We start from the raw sequence: 22,362 nt of genomic DNA, 5'->3' as shown, positions 1-22,362 counted from the left end.
ATCAGAGGTGGTCAGTAACGAAGTACTTCTACTTTTTCGAAGTACTCAAGTAGTTTTCCTCTACTTCTGGTACTTACTCAAGTAGATCTGATTTCCGCTACTTCCACTTCTACTTCGTAATATTTTGTGATCTACTGACTTACTTTTCGCTATTTTCAGTTTGTCAAGTAGAAGTAGTTCAATCTTCCAATCAGGAAGATAGCCTGAGAAATTTCGGGGCTGTTTTCACGGAGCATCAGTAGTATAGTCGATCGCTCGTGAGCGGCTATGGGGTTCTTATGGGCGGGGTGGCACATCGCCGCGAAACCCGGGGTGGCATATCGCGCTTTTAGACCCCCCTCTCGGTCGCACATCGCCATTGGTTCTTATGGGTGCGCTCGCATGTCGCACTTTCGGGTATAGGCATCTCTCGCACATCGCATGGAAAACTCGTGGTGGCACATCGCCCTTTCGGGTAAAGGTATCTCTCGCACGTCGTACTTTCGCATGTCGTGCTTTCGCGTATAGGTTGTGTTGGTGATTCGCCATGTGTTCTTATGGGCGCAGTCGTGAATCATACTTTCAGGCATCTCTCGTGCGGTGTTGAATAGTCACCAACAATAACCGCACAAACGGAAACGTGGCTTGTTGTGAGGATTAAGCAGCGCGACCTATATTTCGAATGACCTGCGTGCGGAATTGTTTCACGGCCAACCGCGCACTATCGTATCGATTATTACACTAATCCAGTCAGCACTATTACATTCAGGAGTATTCAGTATTCAGCAGTGACACAAAAAGCAACCAGCAAATAACCGCGTTCACAAACTAACACTTCAAAAATGTGTGAAATAGTTTGCAAAACCCCGCGATCGCTGACAAGATAATGTCTCGGGCATAACCATTTTAGTGACTTGGTGTTAAAGACATACCGATCGCTCACAAGGTAATATTTCGGTAATTAGTTTGTCACAGAGCCGTCGCAGACGGTGATTCGAAAACTAACAATTTGACACTTTCTGGTGCTTGCTATATGTTTTGACACTTCGGAACGTGGTTAACTTTAGTTGTATGATAAGAATCATGTGAATATACTAGTAATGTGTCAATTTGTCAACTTGAAATGAAACTTACTACACAAACCAAGTTGATTCGTATCTGAATGTGTTAATTCGGTACAATTCTAATTATTTTGAGAAATCTTTTCGTGATCTTTTGAATCGTACGTAACCTGAATATTACCGACACCGACTTTCAGCCCCATCGAATTATTCACACATTCCACGCCGCTGTTTCTCACCTATAGAATCAATACCAACTAGTTGTATGAAAATCAAGAATCACAAGTATGTGCATTATACAGTTATTGTCTTTATCAACATGAAATCAAACTCTTAACAAAAACACGCATCTTATCACTCGTCAACTCTATCATGAAAATCCTCGAGTCCTTATCATCAAAAATGTTATAGCGCGGCGTCGGAATCCATTCGTGGGATGTACTAAAGCTAAATCCAGATAATCCAGAATGAAATATTTGGACTTTGACATTGCGTGAATTGAAATAGGTTTGACAAACATGACTACCAACTTTCACCCAGTCACATTTCAAGATTATACTTTGAAACAATCCTTGAAACTGACAACTCTATTCACGACTCCGTTTCCGTTTGTAAAATAGATATTTCAATATCGTACCATACTCAAAAGAATTATTCACAACATTAACAATTGTTAAAAATCTAGTTTCACTTACTTGATTATATCACTACAACTCATAAATTTGAAATAATTCATCCTGGTTGTACTCGTATGATCGGTCTTTTTTTTTATTCGATTGTAAAGGTCGTTACTATTCTGAAGACAAAGTATTTACTAATCGGTGCATATACGATTTGACTTGAACATATTATATTTTGAGTATACGAGATTTGAATGTCTGAACAATAACTGACTAATAATTTATCACAATTAAATCCGTATAATACAGCGTAAAAGATATTTGAATGTCAGCAACTCGGTAAGGTCATAGTTACTACCACATTACCTAATTTACCCGACCAACTCGTCATGATCATTCCTGAAATCAACACAAACATGACTACTGACTTGAGTTAACCACAAAACAGCATCAAGTTTTAAATCCACTTGTAGCTTATGGCTTATTTGAATGCGAGTTATGTTTTGTTGTAATTGAGTGTACGGCAATAGTATTACGTCTCGACATCTCACCATCTTACCATATTCAAAGAGTCAACCACGAAAAAATTGTCAAGTAAATCCGTTTGTAACTTACCCGACCAACTCAAACAGTATCAGTATGAAAAACAGCCAAACATACACGAATCCATACAATCACTAAAACCTGAAATCCATAACAAGCTTGGTTGTATTCATATCCATACACATCTTTTTTTTTTACTTAACTTGAAAAGTCGTTACTATTCTGTAAGATAGAGGAATTACTACGCGGTATATTCTGCAAGACAAACTAATTACTACTCGGTATATTTTGTAAGACAAAAGTAATTACTTCTCAGTGTCGGCGACTTGAGATTAACATAATATGTTTGAGTATACGAGATTTGAAAGTCCGACCAACGTAGTTGAGAATTCATTTCTTACAATCAAACGCCGGTTTTACATTGAAAGGTATCATACTGTAAACATAAGGATTGACACATTGATTTGATATATGAGATTTTGTATTGCTCGACCACGACTTGATTATTAAATTATTCACGATAATTAGACCCGATGTTGTGGTAAAGGTTATTAGAAAATATCACTTTTGGCATCGAGTACCAGTCGAAGTGGGTGAACAATAACACCGAAAATGATAAATACGTTTCGTGCTACTATTGATACAAGTTCATTTCTATCAGGTGAAATAAACGCCATCACAAAACTCAGAGCATGCAAATGTCTTGATTGATATGAATTTCGATTTGTGTCTTATGATACCAGCAAGCATTTTAGAAATATTATGATTCGTTAAACCATAGTCGTATGTCCGATTATTAATTGATTGGAAACTTGATCACGTACCTCGATCATTACAGAAGATTATAACGCCATTGTCCGACAATCTTTTACAAAAGGATCGAAACCAAGTAACCCAAAGTCGTTGCCGTCGCATAAACAATTTGTACGACGTTTGATAAATGTACCCTATACTTTGGTGTACTAGAAATATTTGTAAAACACACTCTGGTAAAGAAATCGAAAAGATATCCTACACCTAAATCTGATAAACCATTTTGCACTTTTTGTGCGTTAGTAGTATCCATTTGAATTTTTCCATCTCCTCTCGTCAAAGTAGATGTAATCATAGTCGCTAAAGAACTTACTTGTATGTGTTTGAATTCTAGACATAGTTATGATTTACTCAACGCAAGACCCAAGAACAACCGTAGTTAACAACCGTGCACACATATCCAAAATATCGCACACTCCGCTATTCCTAAAGTACAAACACCCGATACAAAATATTACTTGTTGTGTTGTTGCGGTATCATCTTCACAATATCACCATTTTGTTTGTGTCAATTAGTTACTTTGTATGTTACCCCACAACTCTTACAAAAGTACGAAGGATATTAACATCGCACTAAGTAATTAACTTTACTCGATATTCTCGCATTACAAAACTAAAGAATGGTTGGTTAGACTCTACAAACTGTTTCGATATCGCAAGACCTTTATTGTCTGAATGGGTGTTCATGTATCTTAATAATCAAATAGTTCAACACAGAACTAGTACGAACAGAAACATCAGAGTTGTTTACACAAAAGTTTGTATGTGCACAGTATGCGAATACCATGTGTAAGTCCAGCACAATCGTGGTATCCATCCGATTTAGTTAACACAATTTACGACACCGAGGTCACCTCATCTTTCGTAAGACAACAAACCAACCAAGGTTTCAGGATATGTCCATGACATAGCAATAAATCAGCTACTCCAACAACAGAGTACATATGTTTTCTAGTTACGGTGCTTACATCTTACACACAAATCAATCTACTTTGCTAACAAAAAGTGCTGGGTCATCAAGTGATTGCCCTAGCAACAAAACAGCTAAACGTACTATCATACAAAATGGCCGTTATAGTCACCAACGGTACATGGTACAAGTAACAAGTCTCGAGAATCCAGTTATTGAAAAAACATGAAAGTGTTTCTCCTGCGCCGAGTCGTTATGTTGACGAAAGCGTATATTGTAGTATCATGATCGATTTGCATTCGTTGGTCACAAAATGTCACTACTCTAAATAATTAATAAGTGGTCTTCGTTGTGGTTTTCGTCGGACATACAGCACGAACTAACTGTAGACTCCTCTCTGTTGTACAGCTACTCGGTAATCGAAATGCATTAACATGTAAACAACGATCTTGTTTCGTCACACCAAAAATATGTTCACTGTCGCGATACTCCGCGCAAGACGTGCATAGCCTTTTCACACTCGTAATAGTATACCAACGTCAAGCGATAACGTTTAACAAGACCAACGACACTGAACCCACGACGTTTACCTATGTAAAATTACCACTTTCACTTGCCAGTCCATCGTTTACCTGACTAAACATATTATTTTCCTTTGGAGATCTGACGTTTACCCAAAGTAAGAAACCATTTTCACTTGTAAATATATTTTTTCCTCGGCTAACAAACCTTTTTTCACTTGGAAATATATTTTTTTCCTGAGCAACAAACCTTTTTCACTTGGAAATATATTTTTTCTCTGGGTAACAAACCTTTTTCACTTGGAAATATATTTTTTCTCTGGGTAACAAACCTTTTTCACTTGGAAATATATTTTTTCCCCGGGTAACAAACCTTTTTCCCTGAGCAACAATCCATTTTCACTTGGTGGTCCGTCGTTTACCCGAGAAAAAATATCATTTACCTTTGGAGATCCGGCGTTTACCCAGTGTAACAATACATTTTCACTTGGAAAAATACTTTTACCTACAGTAACTAATCATTTTCTCCTGGGTAACAAACCCTTTTCGTCTGGAAACTATCATTTAACTGAGTACCAATACCGTTTTCACTTGGAAATACATTTTTTCCCTGGGTAACAATACCATTTTCGTTTTGAAAACTGACAACCACACCGGCCAATTTGATATTTTTGTATATTGTTACAACGGTCAGTGACAAAATATACACCAACAACGACTCCGATACATTTGTCTAATCAAATATTCACTTGCTCTGATGCATCCCATCAAAATCGACGGTTAGCCACACACACACACACACACACACACACACACACACACACACACACACACACACACACACACACACACACAATAACAATGCGCTATCTCGACATGACTGCGATGTCCCGGTTCGTGCTTTAGATTTTCCAGAATCAATCCGTCTAAAGTTGTAATCCTGCGACTTTGTTAACTGATTGATACACGGATAACAATCTTCGGAAAATGTAGGAACGCATGCTACCCATCGTGCGCGCGATTCTCGGTTACTTGTGATTAATTTCCTTGCTCACACTATACAGATTATACATACACGTGAATGGTTGGATCAATTCCGTCATTTGTTATTTATTGAAAACTCGATAAAGTGTATGTGTTTATATATCAACAAGGTTGGGAATATCCACTGCTGTAGTCATCTTGTTCTAGTGGAATATATAATCCCAGTAGAGTTCGATTTAACAATTTTCCGCGGGTTATGAAATCTTCATCTGTTCCTCGTAATTTCGTCAGCGGGAGTTGTAGTGTCACGAACGCTTTATTCAAGTCGTCAAGCAGCTGATCCCAATCTGCAAAATAAAAAATCACATAAGAGGATTCATAACGCGAGAGGATTCTTAGCGCTTTAAAATCTAACAGTGTTACTATACCAAACTATAGACCTCACCTTTTGAACACTCTTTTAAATCTTTATGTTGTGTCGATACGCGTTGTTCGTATAATTCATGCGATATCTCTCGATTCAAATACAGCTCCACGAAGTGTACATGATCGCGGCGTTGTACAAGTGTCTTTTCGTGTAACCGAGTCAGACCTGCTTGTTCCAGAACAGCTATTATGTAATCACTAGCCATCTGTAAAAACAAGACACAGATATCAGAAAATATTGTTACTAAAATGTTTCCGTTACAAGTTGACATTTCGAAAACACCCACAGATTGTAAACAAAGTTTCACCTAAAACTATCAGTGTTCACCGCAGATTATGTTGACAATGACCTAGAGAATCATGTTTGCAAAAATCATCGGTTGTAGCATCACTACTTTCAGAGTCAGAACGAGGTCGTTTCAAACTGTTTGCGAATCTATGTTGATCAAGGAAAAATTGGAATTTTCGATGTCGCTTGTGAGTTCTCAAGTAGGCTTGTCTCTCTTCGTAACCGAAAAGCGGTATCCACGAACAATTTTTTCCCAAGACCACATAATTTGTCAGCTTTGCTCTGTTGAATAGGATGTGGTTATCACTCGGCGTTTTTCGATCAGGAAATTGTAGTTGAAGTAGCGCTTCTATGCAGACACTTCGGACGCGGATCCATTTCTCGTCTAGTTCCTGCCGGCGCGCCTTGGATCGATCGGGTATCGTGCGGTCTTGTGAGTTGTCGTCGGTACCGTGAATCGAGAGCTGTGTTAATTCCTGCTCCAGTTCAAGCGTCTCTTTGTGCAAACTATTTAAACCCAATTCTGACATTACTGACTCAATATATGAAATAGCGTTATCCATCTGGAAAACAAATGACACATTAGCACGTAAAAAATACAAGTAAATCATAATAATAGCAGACACACAGATAAAATACAATAGCACACAAAATATACAATTACGTCACAATGGTATTACACATTCAATGGTAGGGTTGACACACCATCCTCGAGCACTCGACGTTTGGCATAGAAATAGGAAAATGTTTTACGCTGTTGTTTGTACGTATAGACACCCCCATCTCTGCACCGAAACCCCTTGTTCACTCCCCCGACAGATTGCCTAGATGTCAAGACACCCAGAAAAGTTTCGAAATCGACTGGGTTGGATTTCTGGAGACCTTTGGAAGCCAATTTTTTCTTTGGACCATCACAAAAGTAATTTTTGGATTGGAGACCACAGAAAGATGTACCACCTTCATACTCCACTTTCATCAAACCCGGTTGACGAAGGTAATACGCATACGTGTCTTTGCAACACTGCCTCGAGCGATCAAAAGAAACCGGATCAGTCAGAAACTCAGCTCGGTGTTCGTCACAAAAATAGCGTGGAAACCAGTTCTCGTATTCAAGATAAAATTCATCCCTTTTCTCGGGGATAAGAATATCATCGAATGAGGCTGAATGCGAAAGATAGAGGGAGTCTGTGTCCATCATTAATAGCATGAAGCACTCGTCACGGAAATATTTACACAAGCAGTCATAAAAAAACGAGAGCATCTTGAGCTTAGCATTGTTATACACCCAGAATCCCACTTGAATACAGTTACCCCACTTGATCGTTTTGGGTCGCTTCGTTATTTCAAATAGATCGGCGTTCAATTCGTCACATTTCACAAAAAAACGATCCTTCACATTGACACCCAATTCGCTTTTATCACAGTAGGAGGTTCGTTTGAATTTACGTGGGTTCATCAAGACGCGGCCATAGCTGCTATTTCCGGCTAATTTTTGTGTCAGGGCAATGATCTCTAGGCTAGGGTCGCGGTCCCCAGCTCGTCGACAATCTGAGACATTTTTCGCAAAGTTGTCAAAACAGGTCTTTTTTGTGAATTCGACCGCCTCATGGATTTTGGATATAATCAACCCGTGCTCTACATACCACTTGATCAAGTCGGAGGTCAACAAGATTTTCTTGCCCCAGTATGAAGCAACCAACATGCGCGTGGGTTTGGTGAGTAATTTACGATCAATGGCAAACTGTTTCATGTGACCTGTCAAATGCTCGCGAGACACCATCGTATTTTTGAATATCGGACATAGTTCAACAAACTTCCTTTGTAAATGTTTTGGTGTAAAAATATCAACTGATAAACATCCGAAGAATGTACCAGTCATTACCATCTCCATCAATTTTTGTGCGGTGACAGACTTGGCTCGAGTCAATTGTGGTTGAATACCATTAAGATATCGCACAATATCAGGAGTTTCCTGTTTCTCCGTGCGCCAGTCGCATTCCCATTTACATATGACTTGGTAATTGAGGCTTTTGTAATAATCATGAACACGTTTAGTCCGTTCTCGACGTTCCAAATCATCACAGCCAAATCTGCACTGATGTGCATGGAAATGACATCCAAGAAAAGACAAGATTACCCCTTGACCAGCTGAATTACGATAGAACCCATCAACAGGATAATTACGGGCTCCTACGCGGATTTCGGGTCCATTAAAAGCATGGTGGACATGTACATTGTGGGTATACGAATACCAGTTTAGCCATTGAGCTGCAGTCTCCCCCCATTTCGGTGCGGTCTTCACCGGTTTGAATTTAGTACACTCAGCATCGAGTGGTTGCCAATGTACCGGGAAACCAGTTGGACTAGGTTCACTCAAAGCAAAAAGGTATAACGAATTGCTGTCCAGCCCTGTTACATGTTGGGTAATCTGAGCGTTTTCCTTATAAAAAAATTCTTTGATTCGAGTTTCACCCTGTTTTTGATATCGATGGAAAATGACCGACGGTCCACCCACTAAATTGGCTCTGAATAGCGAAACCAGATCCTGGTGTTTATCGTTGAACAAGGTGAAATCACGCGGAATGCTATTAAAAAGATGTCTCGATACAACCCCGGGTAGGGAGACAGCTTCCTTGAATATATCCACACTGAATTGACTTTTGAAAGACTGAAATTGTTTTTCTAACCCCTCAATGAAGTAGTGAGTATCGATTGCGTTGTACCATTTGAGATAATCACGTAAAGTAGTCATTTTGTTATCGTTCCAAACCTTCAAACAGTTTTCATATTCAGCTGTGGATATATTACGACCTTTTAGCGAGCTGTAAAACTCATCGTGGCTAGGAAGACTCGGATAATCTAACTTTTCCAAACTAGTCAGAAACTCGTACGGAAAATGACCCTTAGCGGTGCTACATTTGAAGGCTTTCAAATAAGCATCGTACGAGAACCCGGGTGCCAAGTAATTTACAATGTCCAAAAATTTGAGTCTGTTGGTGGTCAAAGAGAGGAAGTTGTTACCGCGCTTCAATACACTCAGATTTTCATCAACGAGTAAACCCATCAAGTACTCTTTGAGACAGTTCAAGTCATACCGACCGCCATTGAACGATAAAACAGGGATTTGTTTTAAATATCGCATGAACTCCTCTTGTAAACGTTCAAGTGGTATTTTTTTCTCGGAAGGATCGAGTGCTTTCATTTCGGTAATTTTAGTTTCGAGCATGTCCAAGTAGTGTTGATAATCCGTCTGTAAAAACCTAAATGACTCACTTTGAATATCATGAAAATGATCAACCATTTCCGCACACAAGTCGTTTGGGTCACCGTTCGAGACAATTACATACGGTTCCAAGAACCCTTCCACATTAGAAGATATGCTAACAGAAATGGGGATATGTTTGCACTCCCATGTAGTTTTGGAGGAATCTGGAATATCACACTTTTCAAACATGCTCTCGATATCAAACGCGATACGGTATTTGAAATAACGAAGCTGGTGAGGAACAAACACCCCTTCTAGATCAAGTTTTTCAAATATATTAAGAGGAGGGCTATACACGCCACCGGGAAACACTTCAACAGGTTCTGTTGTACATTTATGTCTGGTCAATTCATACCGCAAATTGAAAAATCTTTCGCAAACATCACATTGATAGCTCTCAGCGTAACGGAATATATCAGTAATTAGACAGAAATGGTTGCTTTCTAAATGTAAGTACACAGGTTTCGCTTCAGACGTACTACGACGGAGAGCGCTGGCTTTACCCTCGGTCTTGGTGTATACGAATATGGCAACATTAAACAAGTCCTCGATATCGTCCAACATGTCAAGAGTCACACCAGATTCTACATTTACACCATACACCGAAGTGAACTGTTGAGTCAAATATTTGGTATCTTTTCCTAGTGAGTGACCAATACAGCGAAAAGCACACAGATTGTCATTGTGTCTCGTACCGTTTTTTCGACGCAACATTGTCAGGACGCATTTTGATTTTGTAAGCCATGTCGGTAGTTTAATACCAGCACAACCAATCAACATGCCGTCGGTAGGATATTCATATAACTGCGGGTTGATCAGACATATCGATTGGGTATCTTGGAAAACACCTACCCACATACTGTTCAAGTCGCGAATTTTATACACACGGCTACTGTTCACTACATACGATTTCGCCGCGTGATAGTTCTGAGATGTAATTTCTTGCTGTTGGTCGTCGATCTCTGGTGGCTCATTCTCGTCCTCGTGATTTACCCGTCGTCGACTCATCTGTAACATTGTATTCGATTTTAATTTCACACTCCTGCTAATTAACGAAATAGTAATACCTACTTATCTTTTTCTTTGAAATCTTGATCACTTTTCATCTGGTAAACAAAGAAACAACCATCCTTAAATTATATTCACCACATTGTGGTAGTAAAACAGAGCTTACCGATGCAATATGACCCGAGATTGTACTTGACTGTATCTGCTTCGACGAAACAAAAAACATCAGGTTAGCACAAACTTTAGTTTTGAATTAGATCACTGTATACTTACACGTGTATTGATAATATATCCACGAGTGCAGATTTCACCTCGTCTCGCCACAACGATCAGGTGGAGAAGACCGATTTGACTGCTTCAGGATTAATCTAGTGTTCACGATTTCAGATCGTTTGTAAGCCTATTATCTGTAATTTCAAACACAAACACATGAACATTTACATGCAAAAAATCAAGGCAATACACTGAATCACAAATCATATTTCAAGGTATTTCTAATTGGTAAGAGTTGGTTCAGGTATTGTTCAGTTGCATCGTTCAATTGATTCTGAATCTGTTCAAAATCACTGCGTTCAATAGCCGATGCCAATAGTTTTTTTTATTTCAACAAGGATTTTCCGGATGGAAGGCTTCTTCTTTTCCGTAAGGGAATCAATGAAACCTAGAATAATCCCTAGGTGTGGTCTGATCGCATCAAGAGTCTTGAGATGATCTCGAATTTTATTGGCAGTGTACAGACATATTTTCTCTTCCTGTCGTCTCACCCTCGACTGTTTTCTATCTCCACTCCCTTTTACGAGTTTTTGTTTCGATTTAGAGAGGCGTATCTTTTTACATGGAGGTGGACTGGTTTGTGGTGAGGTCGCGGGTACATCTCGCTTTCTAGAGTTTGATGGTTTCTCGGTCTGGGTCTGTGGTTTTGATAGATCAGAAAATATCCTTCGAGAGTTCGTCGGTTTTTCACTCGGCGCCGCGGATCGAATTCTAGATTTTGGAAAAGGCTTACGAGGAGTTGGCTGTTTCTCGATCGGTAACACAACTGAAGTCGTCGGCTCATCCTGAAGGGTTAAGTTCGAAGCCGAGGTTGTCGGTTTGTCAACTGCGACTCCTGATTCCAACCATGCCTGTAGTGTGATGTCGCGGTGAGGTGGTTGGTTTTCAACTGAGGAATCACACTCAACGACCTCTATCGTTGGAGCAAGGAGGTCTTCGGGTAGAAGACCTTCCAAAAAACCCGCATCCTCTTCAAATCGCTGCTCAAAAGAAATCACTTCATTCCCGAGGTTATTAAATCTGTTCAACTGAGTCTGAGCCATGATCAACACTAAATCGAGGTATACTGATTGCCGGTTGATGTTCAGAATAAGCAAGTGGGATTTACCAGCTGAATGACCACCTATTTATTCAAAAAAACGACTTCCTACCACCACCTTCTTCCTTTTCGACGTCGTGTTACTTTGTTTATTATAACAACCTTATTTCCAAATTCCAAAATGCATGATCACTTAATCAACAGGAATTATTTTACAGTTTTTGCAATAACCACCCAATATGGACTCAACTCATACCCGAATGATTATAGAAAATTACCTGCGTCACCATCACAATCTACATGTACCCGCTTTGGGAGAAATAGAACAGTTGGTTCACGACATCATTGATGTATACATATCGGATCAAATTGCTGTGAGCATCGAAAAATGCGATTTCACGTCACTAAACAACTCGATTCTGGGATACGGCGTGGACTGGAATGGTGTAATGTGCATTATAGCGGTCGCAGCTATGAAAAGTGATGTTCACACTATCTCGGCGTACACAGATTCGACATCGAAATTCTTGAATACACACTTTATCTCGCTGACAAATGATTGGGTATGGCGAATTTCAAACTACACAATCATAAACTATCACTGTGATTCCATTTTACAGAATTCCGCCAAGGATTATTTCAGACCGAGCTTGTTCAGACGATTTATCCGACTTCTAAACCGAGCAACTAACCGTTTGTGGTCGCAGATTGACTAGTTAACCCGAATTCTAGAGCTACAAGAATGATATGTATATGTGTCTACTGTTTCTCAATACACAATGTTTGATGCATATTTTGGTGTCGCCCCTGAATACTGAATATAGATCGCTCTTTTCGCGTTGCTGCCGAATACTGAATACTCCTGGATGTTATAGCACTGACTGGATTAGTGTAATAATCGATACGATAGTTCAGTATACTGTAGCACGAAACAGCTGCACAGGAAAAAATTCAGCGCGCAGGTCATTCTAAATATAGGGCGTGCGCGTAATCCTCACAACAAGTCGTGTTCGCAAAACGGGTGTAGTTAGTGGATCGCACATATCAAAACGCAAGCGCAAACATCTGTTTTTTCAAAATCGCACAATGTACTGTGGTTTAGTGAATTTCCCCGTCGGAAATAAGTGACAATTTGTTGCTATTCAAGTTACCCACACTGATGGTTCTGATAGTCGGTATTTATTAAATCTTACCAGTGAAATCTAGTTCTGTGACAAACTGATTACTAAAATTTCACCGCGTGAGCGATCGGTATGGCTATTTCAATTCAGATTATGTCAAAGTCCAAATATTTCATTTTGGATTATCTGGATTTAACTTTAGTACACCCCGCGAATGGATTCCGATGCGGTACTATAACATTTTTGATAATAATGACTCAAGGATTTTCAATCAACAATACTGGAACTAGAGTTGGCAAATGATTAGTTGCGTGTTTTTGTTAAGTGTTTGATTTCAAGTTAATAAAGACAATAACTGTGTAATGCACATACTTGAGATTCTTGATTCTTGAAGAGTTATAGTTGGTATTGATTTTATAAGCGCGAAAACAGTGACGCGGAATGTGCGAATAATTCGATGCGGCTGAAAGTCGGCGTCAGTAATATTCGGGTTACGTTCGATTCAAAAGATCACGAAAAGATTTCTCAAAATAATTAGAATTGTACCGAATTAACACATTCAGATACGAATCAACTTGGTTTGTGTAGTAAGTTTCATTTCGAGTTGGCAAATTGATACATTGGTTGAATATTCTCATAATTCTTATCGCCCAACTAAAGTCAGCCACTGTTCGAAGTGCCAAAACATATAGCGACCACCAGAAAGTGTCAAATTGTTGGTTTTCGAATCACCGTCTGCGACGGCTCTGTGACAAACTAAGTACCGAAATATTAGCCTGTGAGCGATCGCGGGATTTGCAATCTATTTTACACTTTTTGAAGTGTTAATTTACGAGTGTGGTTATTTGCTGGTTGCTTTTTGTGTCACTGCTGAATACTGAATACTCCTGAATGTAATAGTGCTGACTGGATTAGTGTAATAATCGATACGATAGTGCGCGGTTGGCCGTGAAACAATTCCGCACGCAGGTCATTCGAAATATAGGTCGCGCTGCTTAATCCTCACAACAAGCCACGTTTCCGTTTGTGCGGTTATTGTTGGTGACTATTCAACACCGCACGAGAGATGCCTGAAAGTATGATTCACGACTGCGCCCATAAGAACACATGGCGAATCACCAACACAACCTATACGCGAAAGCACGACATGCGAAAGTACGACGTGCGAGAGATACCTTTACCCGAAAGGGCGATGTGCCACCACGAGTTTTCCATGCGATGTGCGAGAGATGCCTATACCCGAAAGTGCGACATGCGAGCGCACCCATAAGAACCAATGGCGATGTGCGACCGAGAGGGGGGTCTAAAAGCGCGATATGCCACCCCGGGTTTCGCGGCGATGTGCCACCCCGCCCATAAGAACCCCATAGCCGCTCACGAGCGATCGACTATACTACTAGCATCAACATTTAATTTTCATGAAAGTTGAGTGAAGCCCAAAATTTTCGTCGCGCTTCGCGCGCAGTGGATACGGAGTTGCCAGTATGATTTCACGTACCGAAGATATAATTTAGGTAGTGGGTTGGCGTGATTCCGTTCACACAGGGATATCTAGAACTAGATATCCCTGCGTTCACACCACATTGTCGCCCTTCACCCATATGAAATAATTCATCACAGTATATATGGCTATCATATCGTTTGAAACTGATATTCGCAATCTATTATTTACTTGTCATATCGTAATCTAGCATGTCCATGGCACGTCCTAACCTGGAAAAGTGGACTCTGACTTTTTTGTTAGTTTTAGTGCTGTTTTAGCATACCGCCTTTGAAATTTTCTGGACTGAAGGCATGAAAAATGTGTTCTGCTTTTAAAAGTGTTATGTTTTAGTTTCAATTCCAAGTATCATATACTTTGAGTTATAATTAATCAGTTCTTTTGTCTGGATAAAGTACCTGTTGAAGTATAAAAGCAAGTGTAGTAATGCCTTCAATTTCCAGGATTGAAGCTACACAATATGGCATTTTTACGGTCCACCATATTTCTATTACCGTTTACTAATCGTGCAAAGTGTTTACACCGTATCCTATACAACTTCTCCGTATTGCTCTTCGACTAAACTACGGACCTTATAATATTGGGGATGGCGCCATACCATGCTATTTTCTAAAACGTGCTGTTCGAGAAAACGGAGGATAAGTATCGCATTTCCATAATAATACTATCATTTTCATCCTATGATGTGGACGAATGCTTATGCTATCGAAAATTGGATACCTGCTGGTATGCATCAATACTAATCTGCACTTTCTTATAGGTGGAAATAATACTCACGACTTCATGAGGCGGACAATGCCAAGACTAATGAAAACTGAATTTGAAAAATGCTGCAGTGTCTTCGGAAGAAAGATTGACAAAATCGATCTGAAAGATACAGTAATTTTTAATAGTGTTCCAGGTATGTTGCTCGATAGAATTTGAAGTATTTTATTCAGTGATGGACTGATTTACCTTAAACAGCTGCAGTCAAGATGAACTTGGCCACAAAAGAATGCACCGAAAACGACGTTGAAGGCTCCATGCGAAGATGGCTTGCCAGCTCCAGAGATCGTGCCGGTGGTTCAAGGTACGGACAAAAGAAGAGTCAAGAGTGCCACAATGCCTCAATCTGAAGCATTGGAGTTACCTTCAACCAGAAAAGCGCGGCGTGTTCATAATATTAATTGTTTCATTCAACTGTGAGCACGCAAAGAGTGTTCCGATTGTATGATAATCCAAGCTACCTTGGCTGTGTGACTATTGACTCTGAACGTTTCTGTGCCAGGACATAACAAGACATTGATATATTGCCAGAGGTGCTCAAGTAGGAGTTATGTTTTACCAATTTTGGAGTGGAAGGAGCAATTTCCAAAACATGTCAGTCAAAACTATTTCAGGTGGAAGTACAAAATGAATTGAGTAGTATCAGAGAGTAGACTTTTTTCAATAGATTACATACTTTTAGCAGTTAATCGGGAAGGCTAATTTCGAAATATGTATCTCTGTAGGCTAATGCAAAATGACTAATTTATGCCTTCACTGTAGATAAAGAGGCTGTTTCATGCTATTGTTTAAACCAGGGCCGGCCAACCCGTGGCCCGTGGGCCACATGTGGCCCGCGAGAAGGTTTTGAGTGGCCCGCGAGGTCATTTCTGAAATTTCTAATATCAAAAACGGATTGCACAGATTGTGAACTTGCAAAGCCAACCAAAAATTTGATTAGTTTGGCCGCAACACTTGAGATGTGATGACTAAAATATCAGTTCCGACGCATTGACAGATCCATCAGCCAGTCACATATTGCTATATATCTTCGCACACTACAATAAAGCAGAATAATTTGCGATAGATTTATCAAAGGTAAAAATTTTCTGCAAGCTTAGCACAACCCGCATGTTGTCACTCGATTCCTTGTTTTTAATATTGTTGCCCTTTTTGTGAAAATGGAAGAACGCCTGATGTATCAGATTGAGTCTAACTATACCAGGGTTGTAATGACTCGAGTCATGACTCGACTCGAGTCAGACTCGAGTCACGATTTTCGGATGACTCGACTCGACTCGAGTCATTTTATCAAAATACGGAAATGACTCGACTCGACTCGAGTCAATCTGTGTATTGACTCGACTTGGACTCAAGTCATTACGCATGACTCGAAGCAAGTCGTTGACTCGAGATTCAGACGGCCAAGACCGACATTTCATTGTAATTTCGAAGCCAACACACTATCGGGATTTCGTTTGTTGGTACTGGTGCTTGAAAATGCGACCAGAAACTGATAAAAGTGAGGAAAATTGATATATTACAAATGCGAACCATTCAATATCACCAAACAGAGTTAAAAAGTGGGTTTAGGAAGACTTTAACTGGAAACTGAGCAGTCAACACAATGACTTTGACTCGGACTCGAGTCATAATACCATGACTCGGACTCGATCCTCTGTTCACTGACTTGGACTCGGACTTGACTCGGTGGGAATTGAAAATGACTCGACTTGACTCGAGTCCAAAATATAAAAGTGAGATTGACTTGTGACTCGGAGCCTTGTGACTTGGTTACAACCCTGAACTATACTCGCGATTACGGGACAAAGTGTCGTTCAGCATATGCGACTTTGCGTTTGCGCTCGCAGTAAGATCGTTGACTATGAAACCTAGGCACGGAAAGATTGACGCATGTTGGTCGCAGTTTTCGATATCGATATGTCCATGCGCCGAATAGCCCTCGCAAACTTAGCCCAGCGATATACGGCAGGCCCGCAATATAGTCAAGTGACAATATTATTGACCTATGAACTGATCTGGTTGGTCTCTCAGTGTCATTCTAGTGCATTATTGTTTTGCCGATGGAATATTGTTTGGAACAATGCCGATTCTCATCAGTGATGTGGATTTAACGGCCTGACTCGGTAAAAAGTTATATATATTAGCATTTTAGCAATCAGTACAATGATAGTTTTCGGTTAGTTCCCATTTTATATTATGAAGCAACAATCACTATCCCAGGTAACACGGCCACTTGATAACAACAAGGGACCAACGCGGGTCGAAAGCAGGTGACCACGAGGGAAACCAACTGGTAACCACAAAATCTTGGCGGCTGTATCCGTCGGTATTACGTAGGGTACCACTTGGGTGCCCTACGACGCCGGATAGGTGCCACAGCCCGCCGCCGCAATCGACCACTAGCTCTGTCTTCTACTTCTGTACCATCTCATCCACCAATATCATACCCCTAAACCTAATACAACAACATCTATTCACACAGTCATCGGGTCAATCAGTATATTGCAACATTTATACATGCAGAGAAACTATATACAGTTGGCGATAGTGAGTGGCAACAAATGAACAACCAAGATGTATGGATCACGGCAGAACATTATACCCTTGTCCTTTTAGAAGTGTACCTTGTGGTGTCGCACGTTGGTTGAAAAATTTGAGGCAGTAATTTGAGGTGGCAAGAGGTGATGAAAAAATTATTAAAATTGGCAAGACTTAAAAAAGACGCAGTTACCTCAAGCTAGCAAAATAATGGTGTCATGTCAATACCAAGAATGCTATTACCGAGAAGGACAAAACCGAGAATGCAATATATGCAATGCAGGTACGTTATGCATATGAGCAGGTCGTGTGTACGCGTCACGGCGTCGCCACATTCGGTATCGATTCTCAGGTATAAATTTATCGACGTCCGCTACATTAAGCTAGATTCTTGGCATTGACCATTCTCGGTAATGTCCATTCTCGGTAATAGTATGGAACCCAAAAGAATACTAAAAGACATGACAAGAATATGTACAAAGAGGCAGTGTCATATGAAGCAAGGTAATGCATGATAAAGAAATTGGAAAACCATGTGCAAAAGGGCATCACATAAAGCAAGGAAAATAATGATAAAAAACATGGCAAGGATATGTACAGAAATCATTATTATATGAAGCATATTGATCAATTGAAATCGGTTACCGTAGTCATTCAATATGCAACTCAAACAATATTTCGTCAAGGCATGATATTAATTTCAAAATCTGAAGAGGCAGCAGGGAAGAGATCAGTTTCGGAATGTGAAGAGTTTGCAAGGGGTAGTGGGCAATTCCTCCTTACCCTCAACAGTGCAAAGATGTACATTATCAATTTGTTTTCTAGGGAATTTCCGGGTGTAAATAATTTTGAATGCAACACACACATTCACCAATTTTACAACTTAACACGTGGAGAATTCTAACGGAAGGATAATGTCGTTCTATGCCATCAGATATCAACACTAACAAGATGAGCCAACTTCAAAATCCACGATTCAACATAACGATAGACGCATGTTTTTAGTTTCACAGCAGATACGCGGAATTTCTCCCGTGCAAATAAATAAGCATTAACATCGGCTACAGAAGACCATCCAATATAATCAGTGTAACATTCGTACAGCATACATTTGGGAGGTTTCCATAAAGGTATGACTCGACAAAGAAATTACACGACTCAACTCACCAAGTATTTCTACTCTTTCAGAATTCTTCAATAGGTTTTGCCTGCTTGCACCACTTCCTCAAGCAAATGTGTTTAGACTGCTCCAACTTCTACTTGGGAGGACAGTTAAGGAAAAACTGACTCCTTACAATTTTGATTTTGAAAGGTAGCTAGTAGTTTCAGGATGAGTTTGTTTAAACCAGGGCCGTCCAACCTTTTCAGCCAAAGGGCCACATTCGATTGACGAAATACTGCGCGGGCCACTTACCGCGCGAAGCGCGAAAAAATTTTGAAGTTCATAGGTCAATAATATTGTCACTTGACTATATTGCGGGCCTGCCGTATATCGCTGGGCTAAGTTTGCGAGGGCTATTCGGCGCATGGACATATCGATATCGAAAACTGCGACCAACATGCGTCAATCTTTCCGTGCCTAGGTTTCATAGTCAACGATCTTACTGCGAGCGCAAACGCAAAGTCGCATATGCTGAACGACACTTTGTCCCGTAATCGCGAGTATAGTTCAGGGTTGTAACCAAGTCACAAGGCTCCGAGTCACAAGTCAATCTCACTTTTATATTTTGGACTCGAGTCAAGTCGAGTCATTTTCAATTCCCACCGAGTCAAGTCCGAGTCCAAGTCAGTGAACAGAGGATCGAGTCCGAGTCATGGTATTATGACTCGAGTCCGAGTCAAAGTCATTGTGTTGACTGCTCAGTTTCCAGTTAAAGTCTTCCTAAACCCACTTTTTAATTCTGTTTGGTGATATTGAATGGTTCGCATTTGTAATATATCAATTTTCCTCACTTTTATCAGTTTCTGGTCGCAATTTCAAGCACCAGTACCAACAAACGAAATCCCGATAGTGTGTTGGCTTCGAAATTACAATGAAATGTCGGTCTTGGCCGTCTGAATCTCGAGTCAACGACTTGCTTCGAGTCATGCGTAATGACTTGAGTCCAAGTCGAGTCAATACACAGATTGACTCGAGTCGAGTCGAGTCATTTCCGTATTTTGATAAAATGACTCGAGTCGAGTCGAGTCATCCGAAAATCGTGACTCGAGTCTGACTCGAGTCGAGTCATGACTCGAGTCATTACAACCCTGGTATAGTTAGACTCAATCTGATACATCAGGCGTTCTTCCATTTTCACAAAAAGGGCAACAATATTAAAAACAAGGAATCGAGTGACAACATGCGGGTTGTGCTAAGCTTGCAGAAAATTTTTACTTTTGATAAATCTATCGCAAATTATTCTGCTTTATTGTAGTGTGCGAAGATATATAGCAATATGTGACTGGCTGATGGATCTGTCAATGCGTCGGAACTGATATTTTAGTCATCACATCTCAAGTGTTGCGGCCAAACTAATCAAATTTTTGGTTGGCTTTGCAAGTTCACAATCTGTGCAATCCGTTTTTGATATTAGAAATTTCAGAAATGACCTCGCGGGCCACTCAAAACCTTCTCGCGGGCCACATGTGGCCCACGGGCCACGGGTTGGCCGGCCCTGGTTTAAACAATAGCATGAAACAGCCTCTTTATCTACAGTGAAGGCATAAATTAGTCATTTTGCATTAGCCTACAGAGATACATATTTCGAAATTAGCCTTCCCGATTAACTGCTAAAAGTATGTAATCTATTGAAAAAAGTCTACTCTCTGATACTACTCAATTCATTTTGTACTTCCACCTGAAATAGTTTTGACTGACATGTTTTGGAAATTGCTCCTTCCACTCCAAATTTGGTAAAACATAACTCCTACTTGAGCACCTCTGGCAATATATCAATGTCTTGTTATGTCCTGGCACAGAAACGTTCAGAGTCAATAGTCACACAGCCAAGGTAGCTTGGATTATCATACAATCGGAACACTCTTTGCGTGCTCACAGTTGAATGAAACAATTAATATTATGAACACGCCGCGCTTTTCTGGTTGAAGGTAACTCCAATGCTTCAGATTGAGGCATTGTGGCACTCTTGACTCTTCTTTTGTCCGTACCTTGAACCACCGGCACGATCTCTGGAGCTGGCAAGCCATCTTCGCATGGAGCCTTCAACGTCGTTTTCGGTGCATTCTTTTGTGGCCAAGTTCATCTTGACTGCAGCTGTTTAAGGTAAATCAGTCCATCACTGAATAAAATACTTCAAATTCTATCGAGCAACATACCTAGAACACTATTAAAAATTACTGTATCTTTCAGATCGATTTTGTCAATCTTTCTTCCGAAGACACTGCAGCATTTTTCAAATTCAGTTTTCATTAGTCTTGGCATTGTCCGCCTCATGAAGTCGTGAGTATTATTTCCACTTATAAGAAAGTGCAGATTAGTACGCGCCTGCACCTTAATTGGCAGTGGTATTTTTTACAATTTGTTCAAATACCCCAGAATCACTTTTTACAAGCTGATCCATCTTTTTGAGTTCCTCGCCATCTTTCCATTGGAAACGCGGCTGCGAGTTCGATAGGCAGAGACACTTTGAAGTGTGGCATAATCAAGTCCATGTTTCTTTCTGTTTCTTTCTCTCTTTGACATTTGCTTGATGTCTTGTTGAACGTTGAGGACTCTATGACCCATGGTTTTCAATGTAGTTTGCAATTTAGCATCCATGGCTCGCAATGCAACATCCATGCTGGCTTGCAATTGAGCTGATATGCCTGTAAGATAAAAAGGATAGTTTCAATTCTTTATACACTGCGGAAATCAAAATCGTACACACCGCGACTGTGATTTGGAGTGGATTTGATGGAGGTGGCTATATCCTCACCAATGTCAATTTCACTGTCATCGAGGGACTGATCTGGTTGGCCATCCAAGCAGTCTCTTTCCTCTCCAGCGTCTATTTCATCGTCATCGAGAGAGTGAAGCGATTGATTGCGTTGCCCGTCTATGCTGGTAGGCTTTTGGACTGAGAAACCTAAAATACAGTAAGATTGTAGAAAAAACGAACTATAATTAGATCGCCACCAATTTCGACTGATTCCAAATTCATATTTTTTTCACATGGTGCCAATATTTTCCTTTGCAGCTAGCATTTGTACTGCGGCTCAGGTTGCGAAAGCAGAACATTTGGCGTCGACAATTTTTGTGTCTGGACATCTCAATATCGAAGGTTAACACCAACATGCGTTGCTATTTTGTGCCATAACTCCAAGTGAAATATATCTGTCCTAAAATATTCTACTTCATACTAATATACGAATCGAATTTTGAAAACATTGTGTAGCAATAACTATAATATCCATCAAGTAGAATAGTTGTCGGCACCGATTACATTCACAAAATAGAAGAGCGCCCTCACCAGCTTCAATTTGACTGTTTACAGGAAAGTGACATCGTTTGCGTTGCGTGTCCAATAGGGCTCTTCGAAATGACTTTTTTTTCTCAAATCGCACTGGCTACTTGATAAAATTGTTAGGTTACCTAATTTAAGCCTACACGCCAAATTTGGTTCAATTCCAACCAGTAGCTGCATTGCTACAGGAGAAGAAAGTTTCTATTCATCATATGAAAGTAAATAACAAAAAATTTGAAAATTTTGAATTGAACCAAA

At 40.1% G+C, this 22,362-nt stretch overlaps 1 protein-coding gene and 1 long non-coding RNA gene across 2 annotated transcripts; both read right to left on the bottom strand.

The window, feature by feature from the left end:
- Positions 1–10,583: 10,583 nt before the first annotated feature.
- LOC145456988 (uncharacterized) lies at positions 10,584–13,619 on the bottom strand. The gene is made up of 2 exons (XM_080335139.1): positions 10,693–13,619; positions 10,584–10,621 (listed from the first exon to the last, which is right to left on the bottom strand). Exon 1 carries the CDS (start codon positions 11,733–11,735, stop codon positions 10,992–10,994), a length of 744 nt encoding a protein of 247 aa, XP_080191265.1. The 5' UTR covers positions 11,736–13,619; the 3' UTR covers positions 10,584–10,621; positions 10,693–10,991.
- A 6,703-nt stretch (positions 13,620–20,322) lies between these two features.
- Positions 20,323–21,078, bottom strand: LOC145457943 (uncharacterized). The gene is made up of 2 exons (XR_013921013.1): positions 20,978–21,078; positions 20,323–20,915 (listed from the first exon to the last, which is right to left on the bottom strand). It is a non-coding gene; the product is annotated as an uncharacterized LOC145457943 (long non-coding RNA).
- Positions 21,079–22,362: the final 1,284 nt, after the last annotated feature.

This window comes from Botryllus schlosseri, chromosome 15 (genome assembly GCF_051294905.1).
Source record: "Botryllus schlosseri isolate E-star chromosome 15, Bs_hap1, whole genome shotgun sequence".
Lineage (NCBI taxonomy): Eukaryota > Metazoa > Chordata > Ascidiacea > Stolidobranchia > Styelidae > Botryllus > Botryllus schlosseri.
Note: the sequence above shows the minus strand (reverse complement) of the source record. Positions and strands in the feature narration are given on the sequence as shown.

Excerpts from the sequence above, each read along its gene's own strand:
- LOC145456988 (XM_080335139.1), bottom strand. The coding sequence starts at position 11,735 with ATGGCTCAGACTCAGTTGAACAGATTTAATAACCTCGGGAATGAAGTG.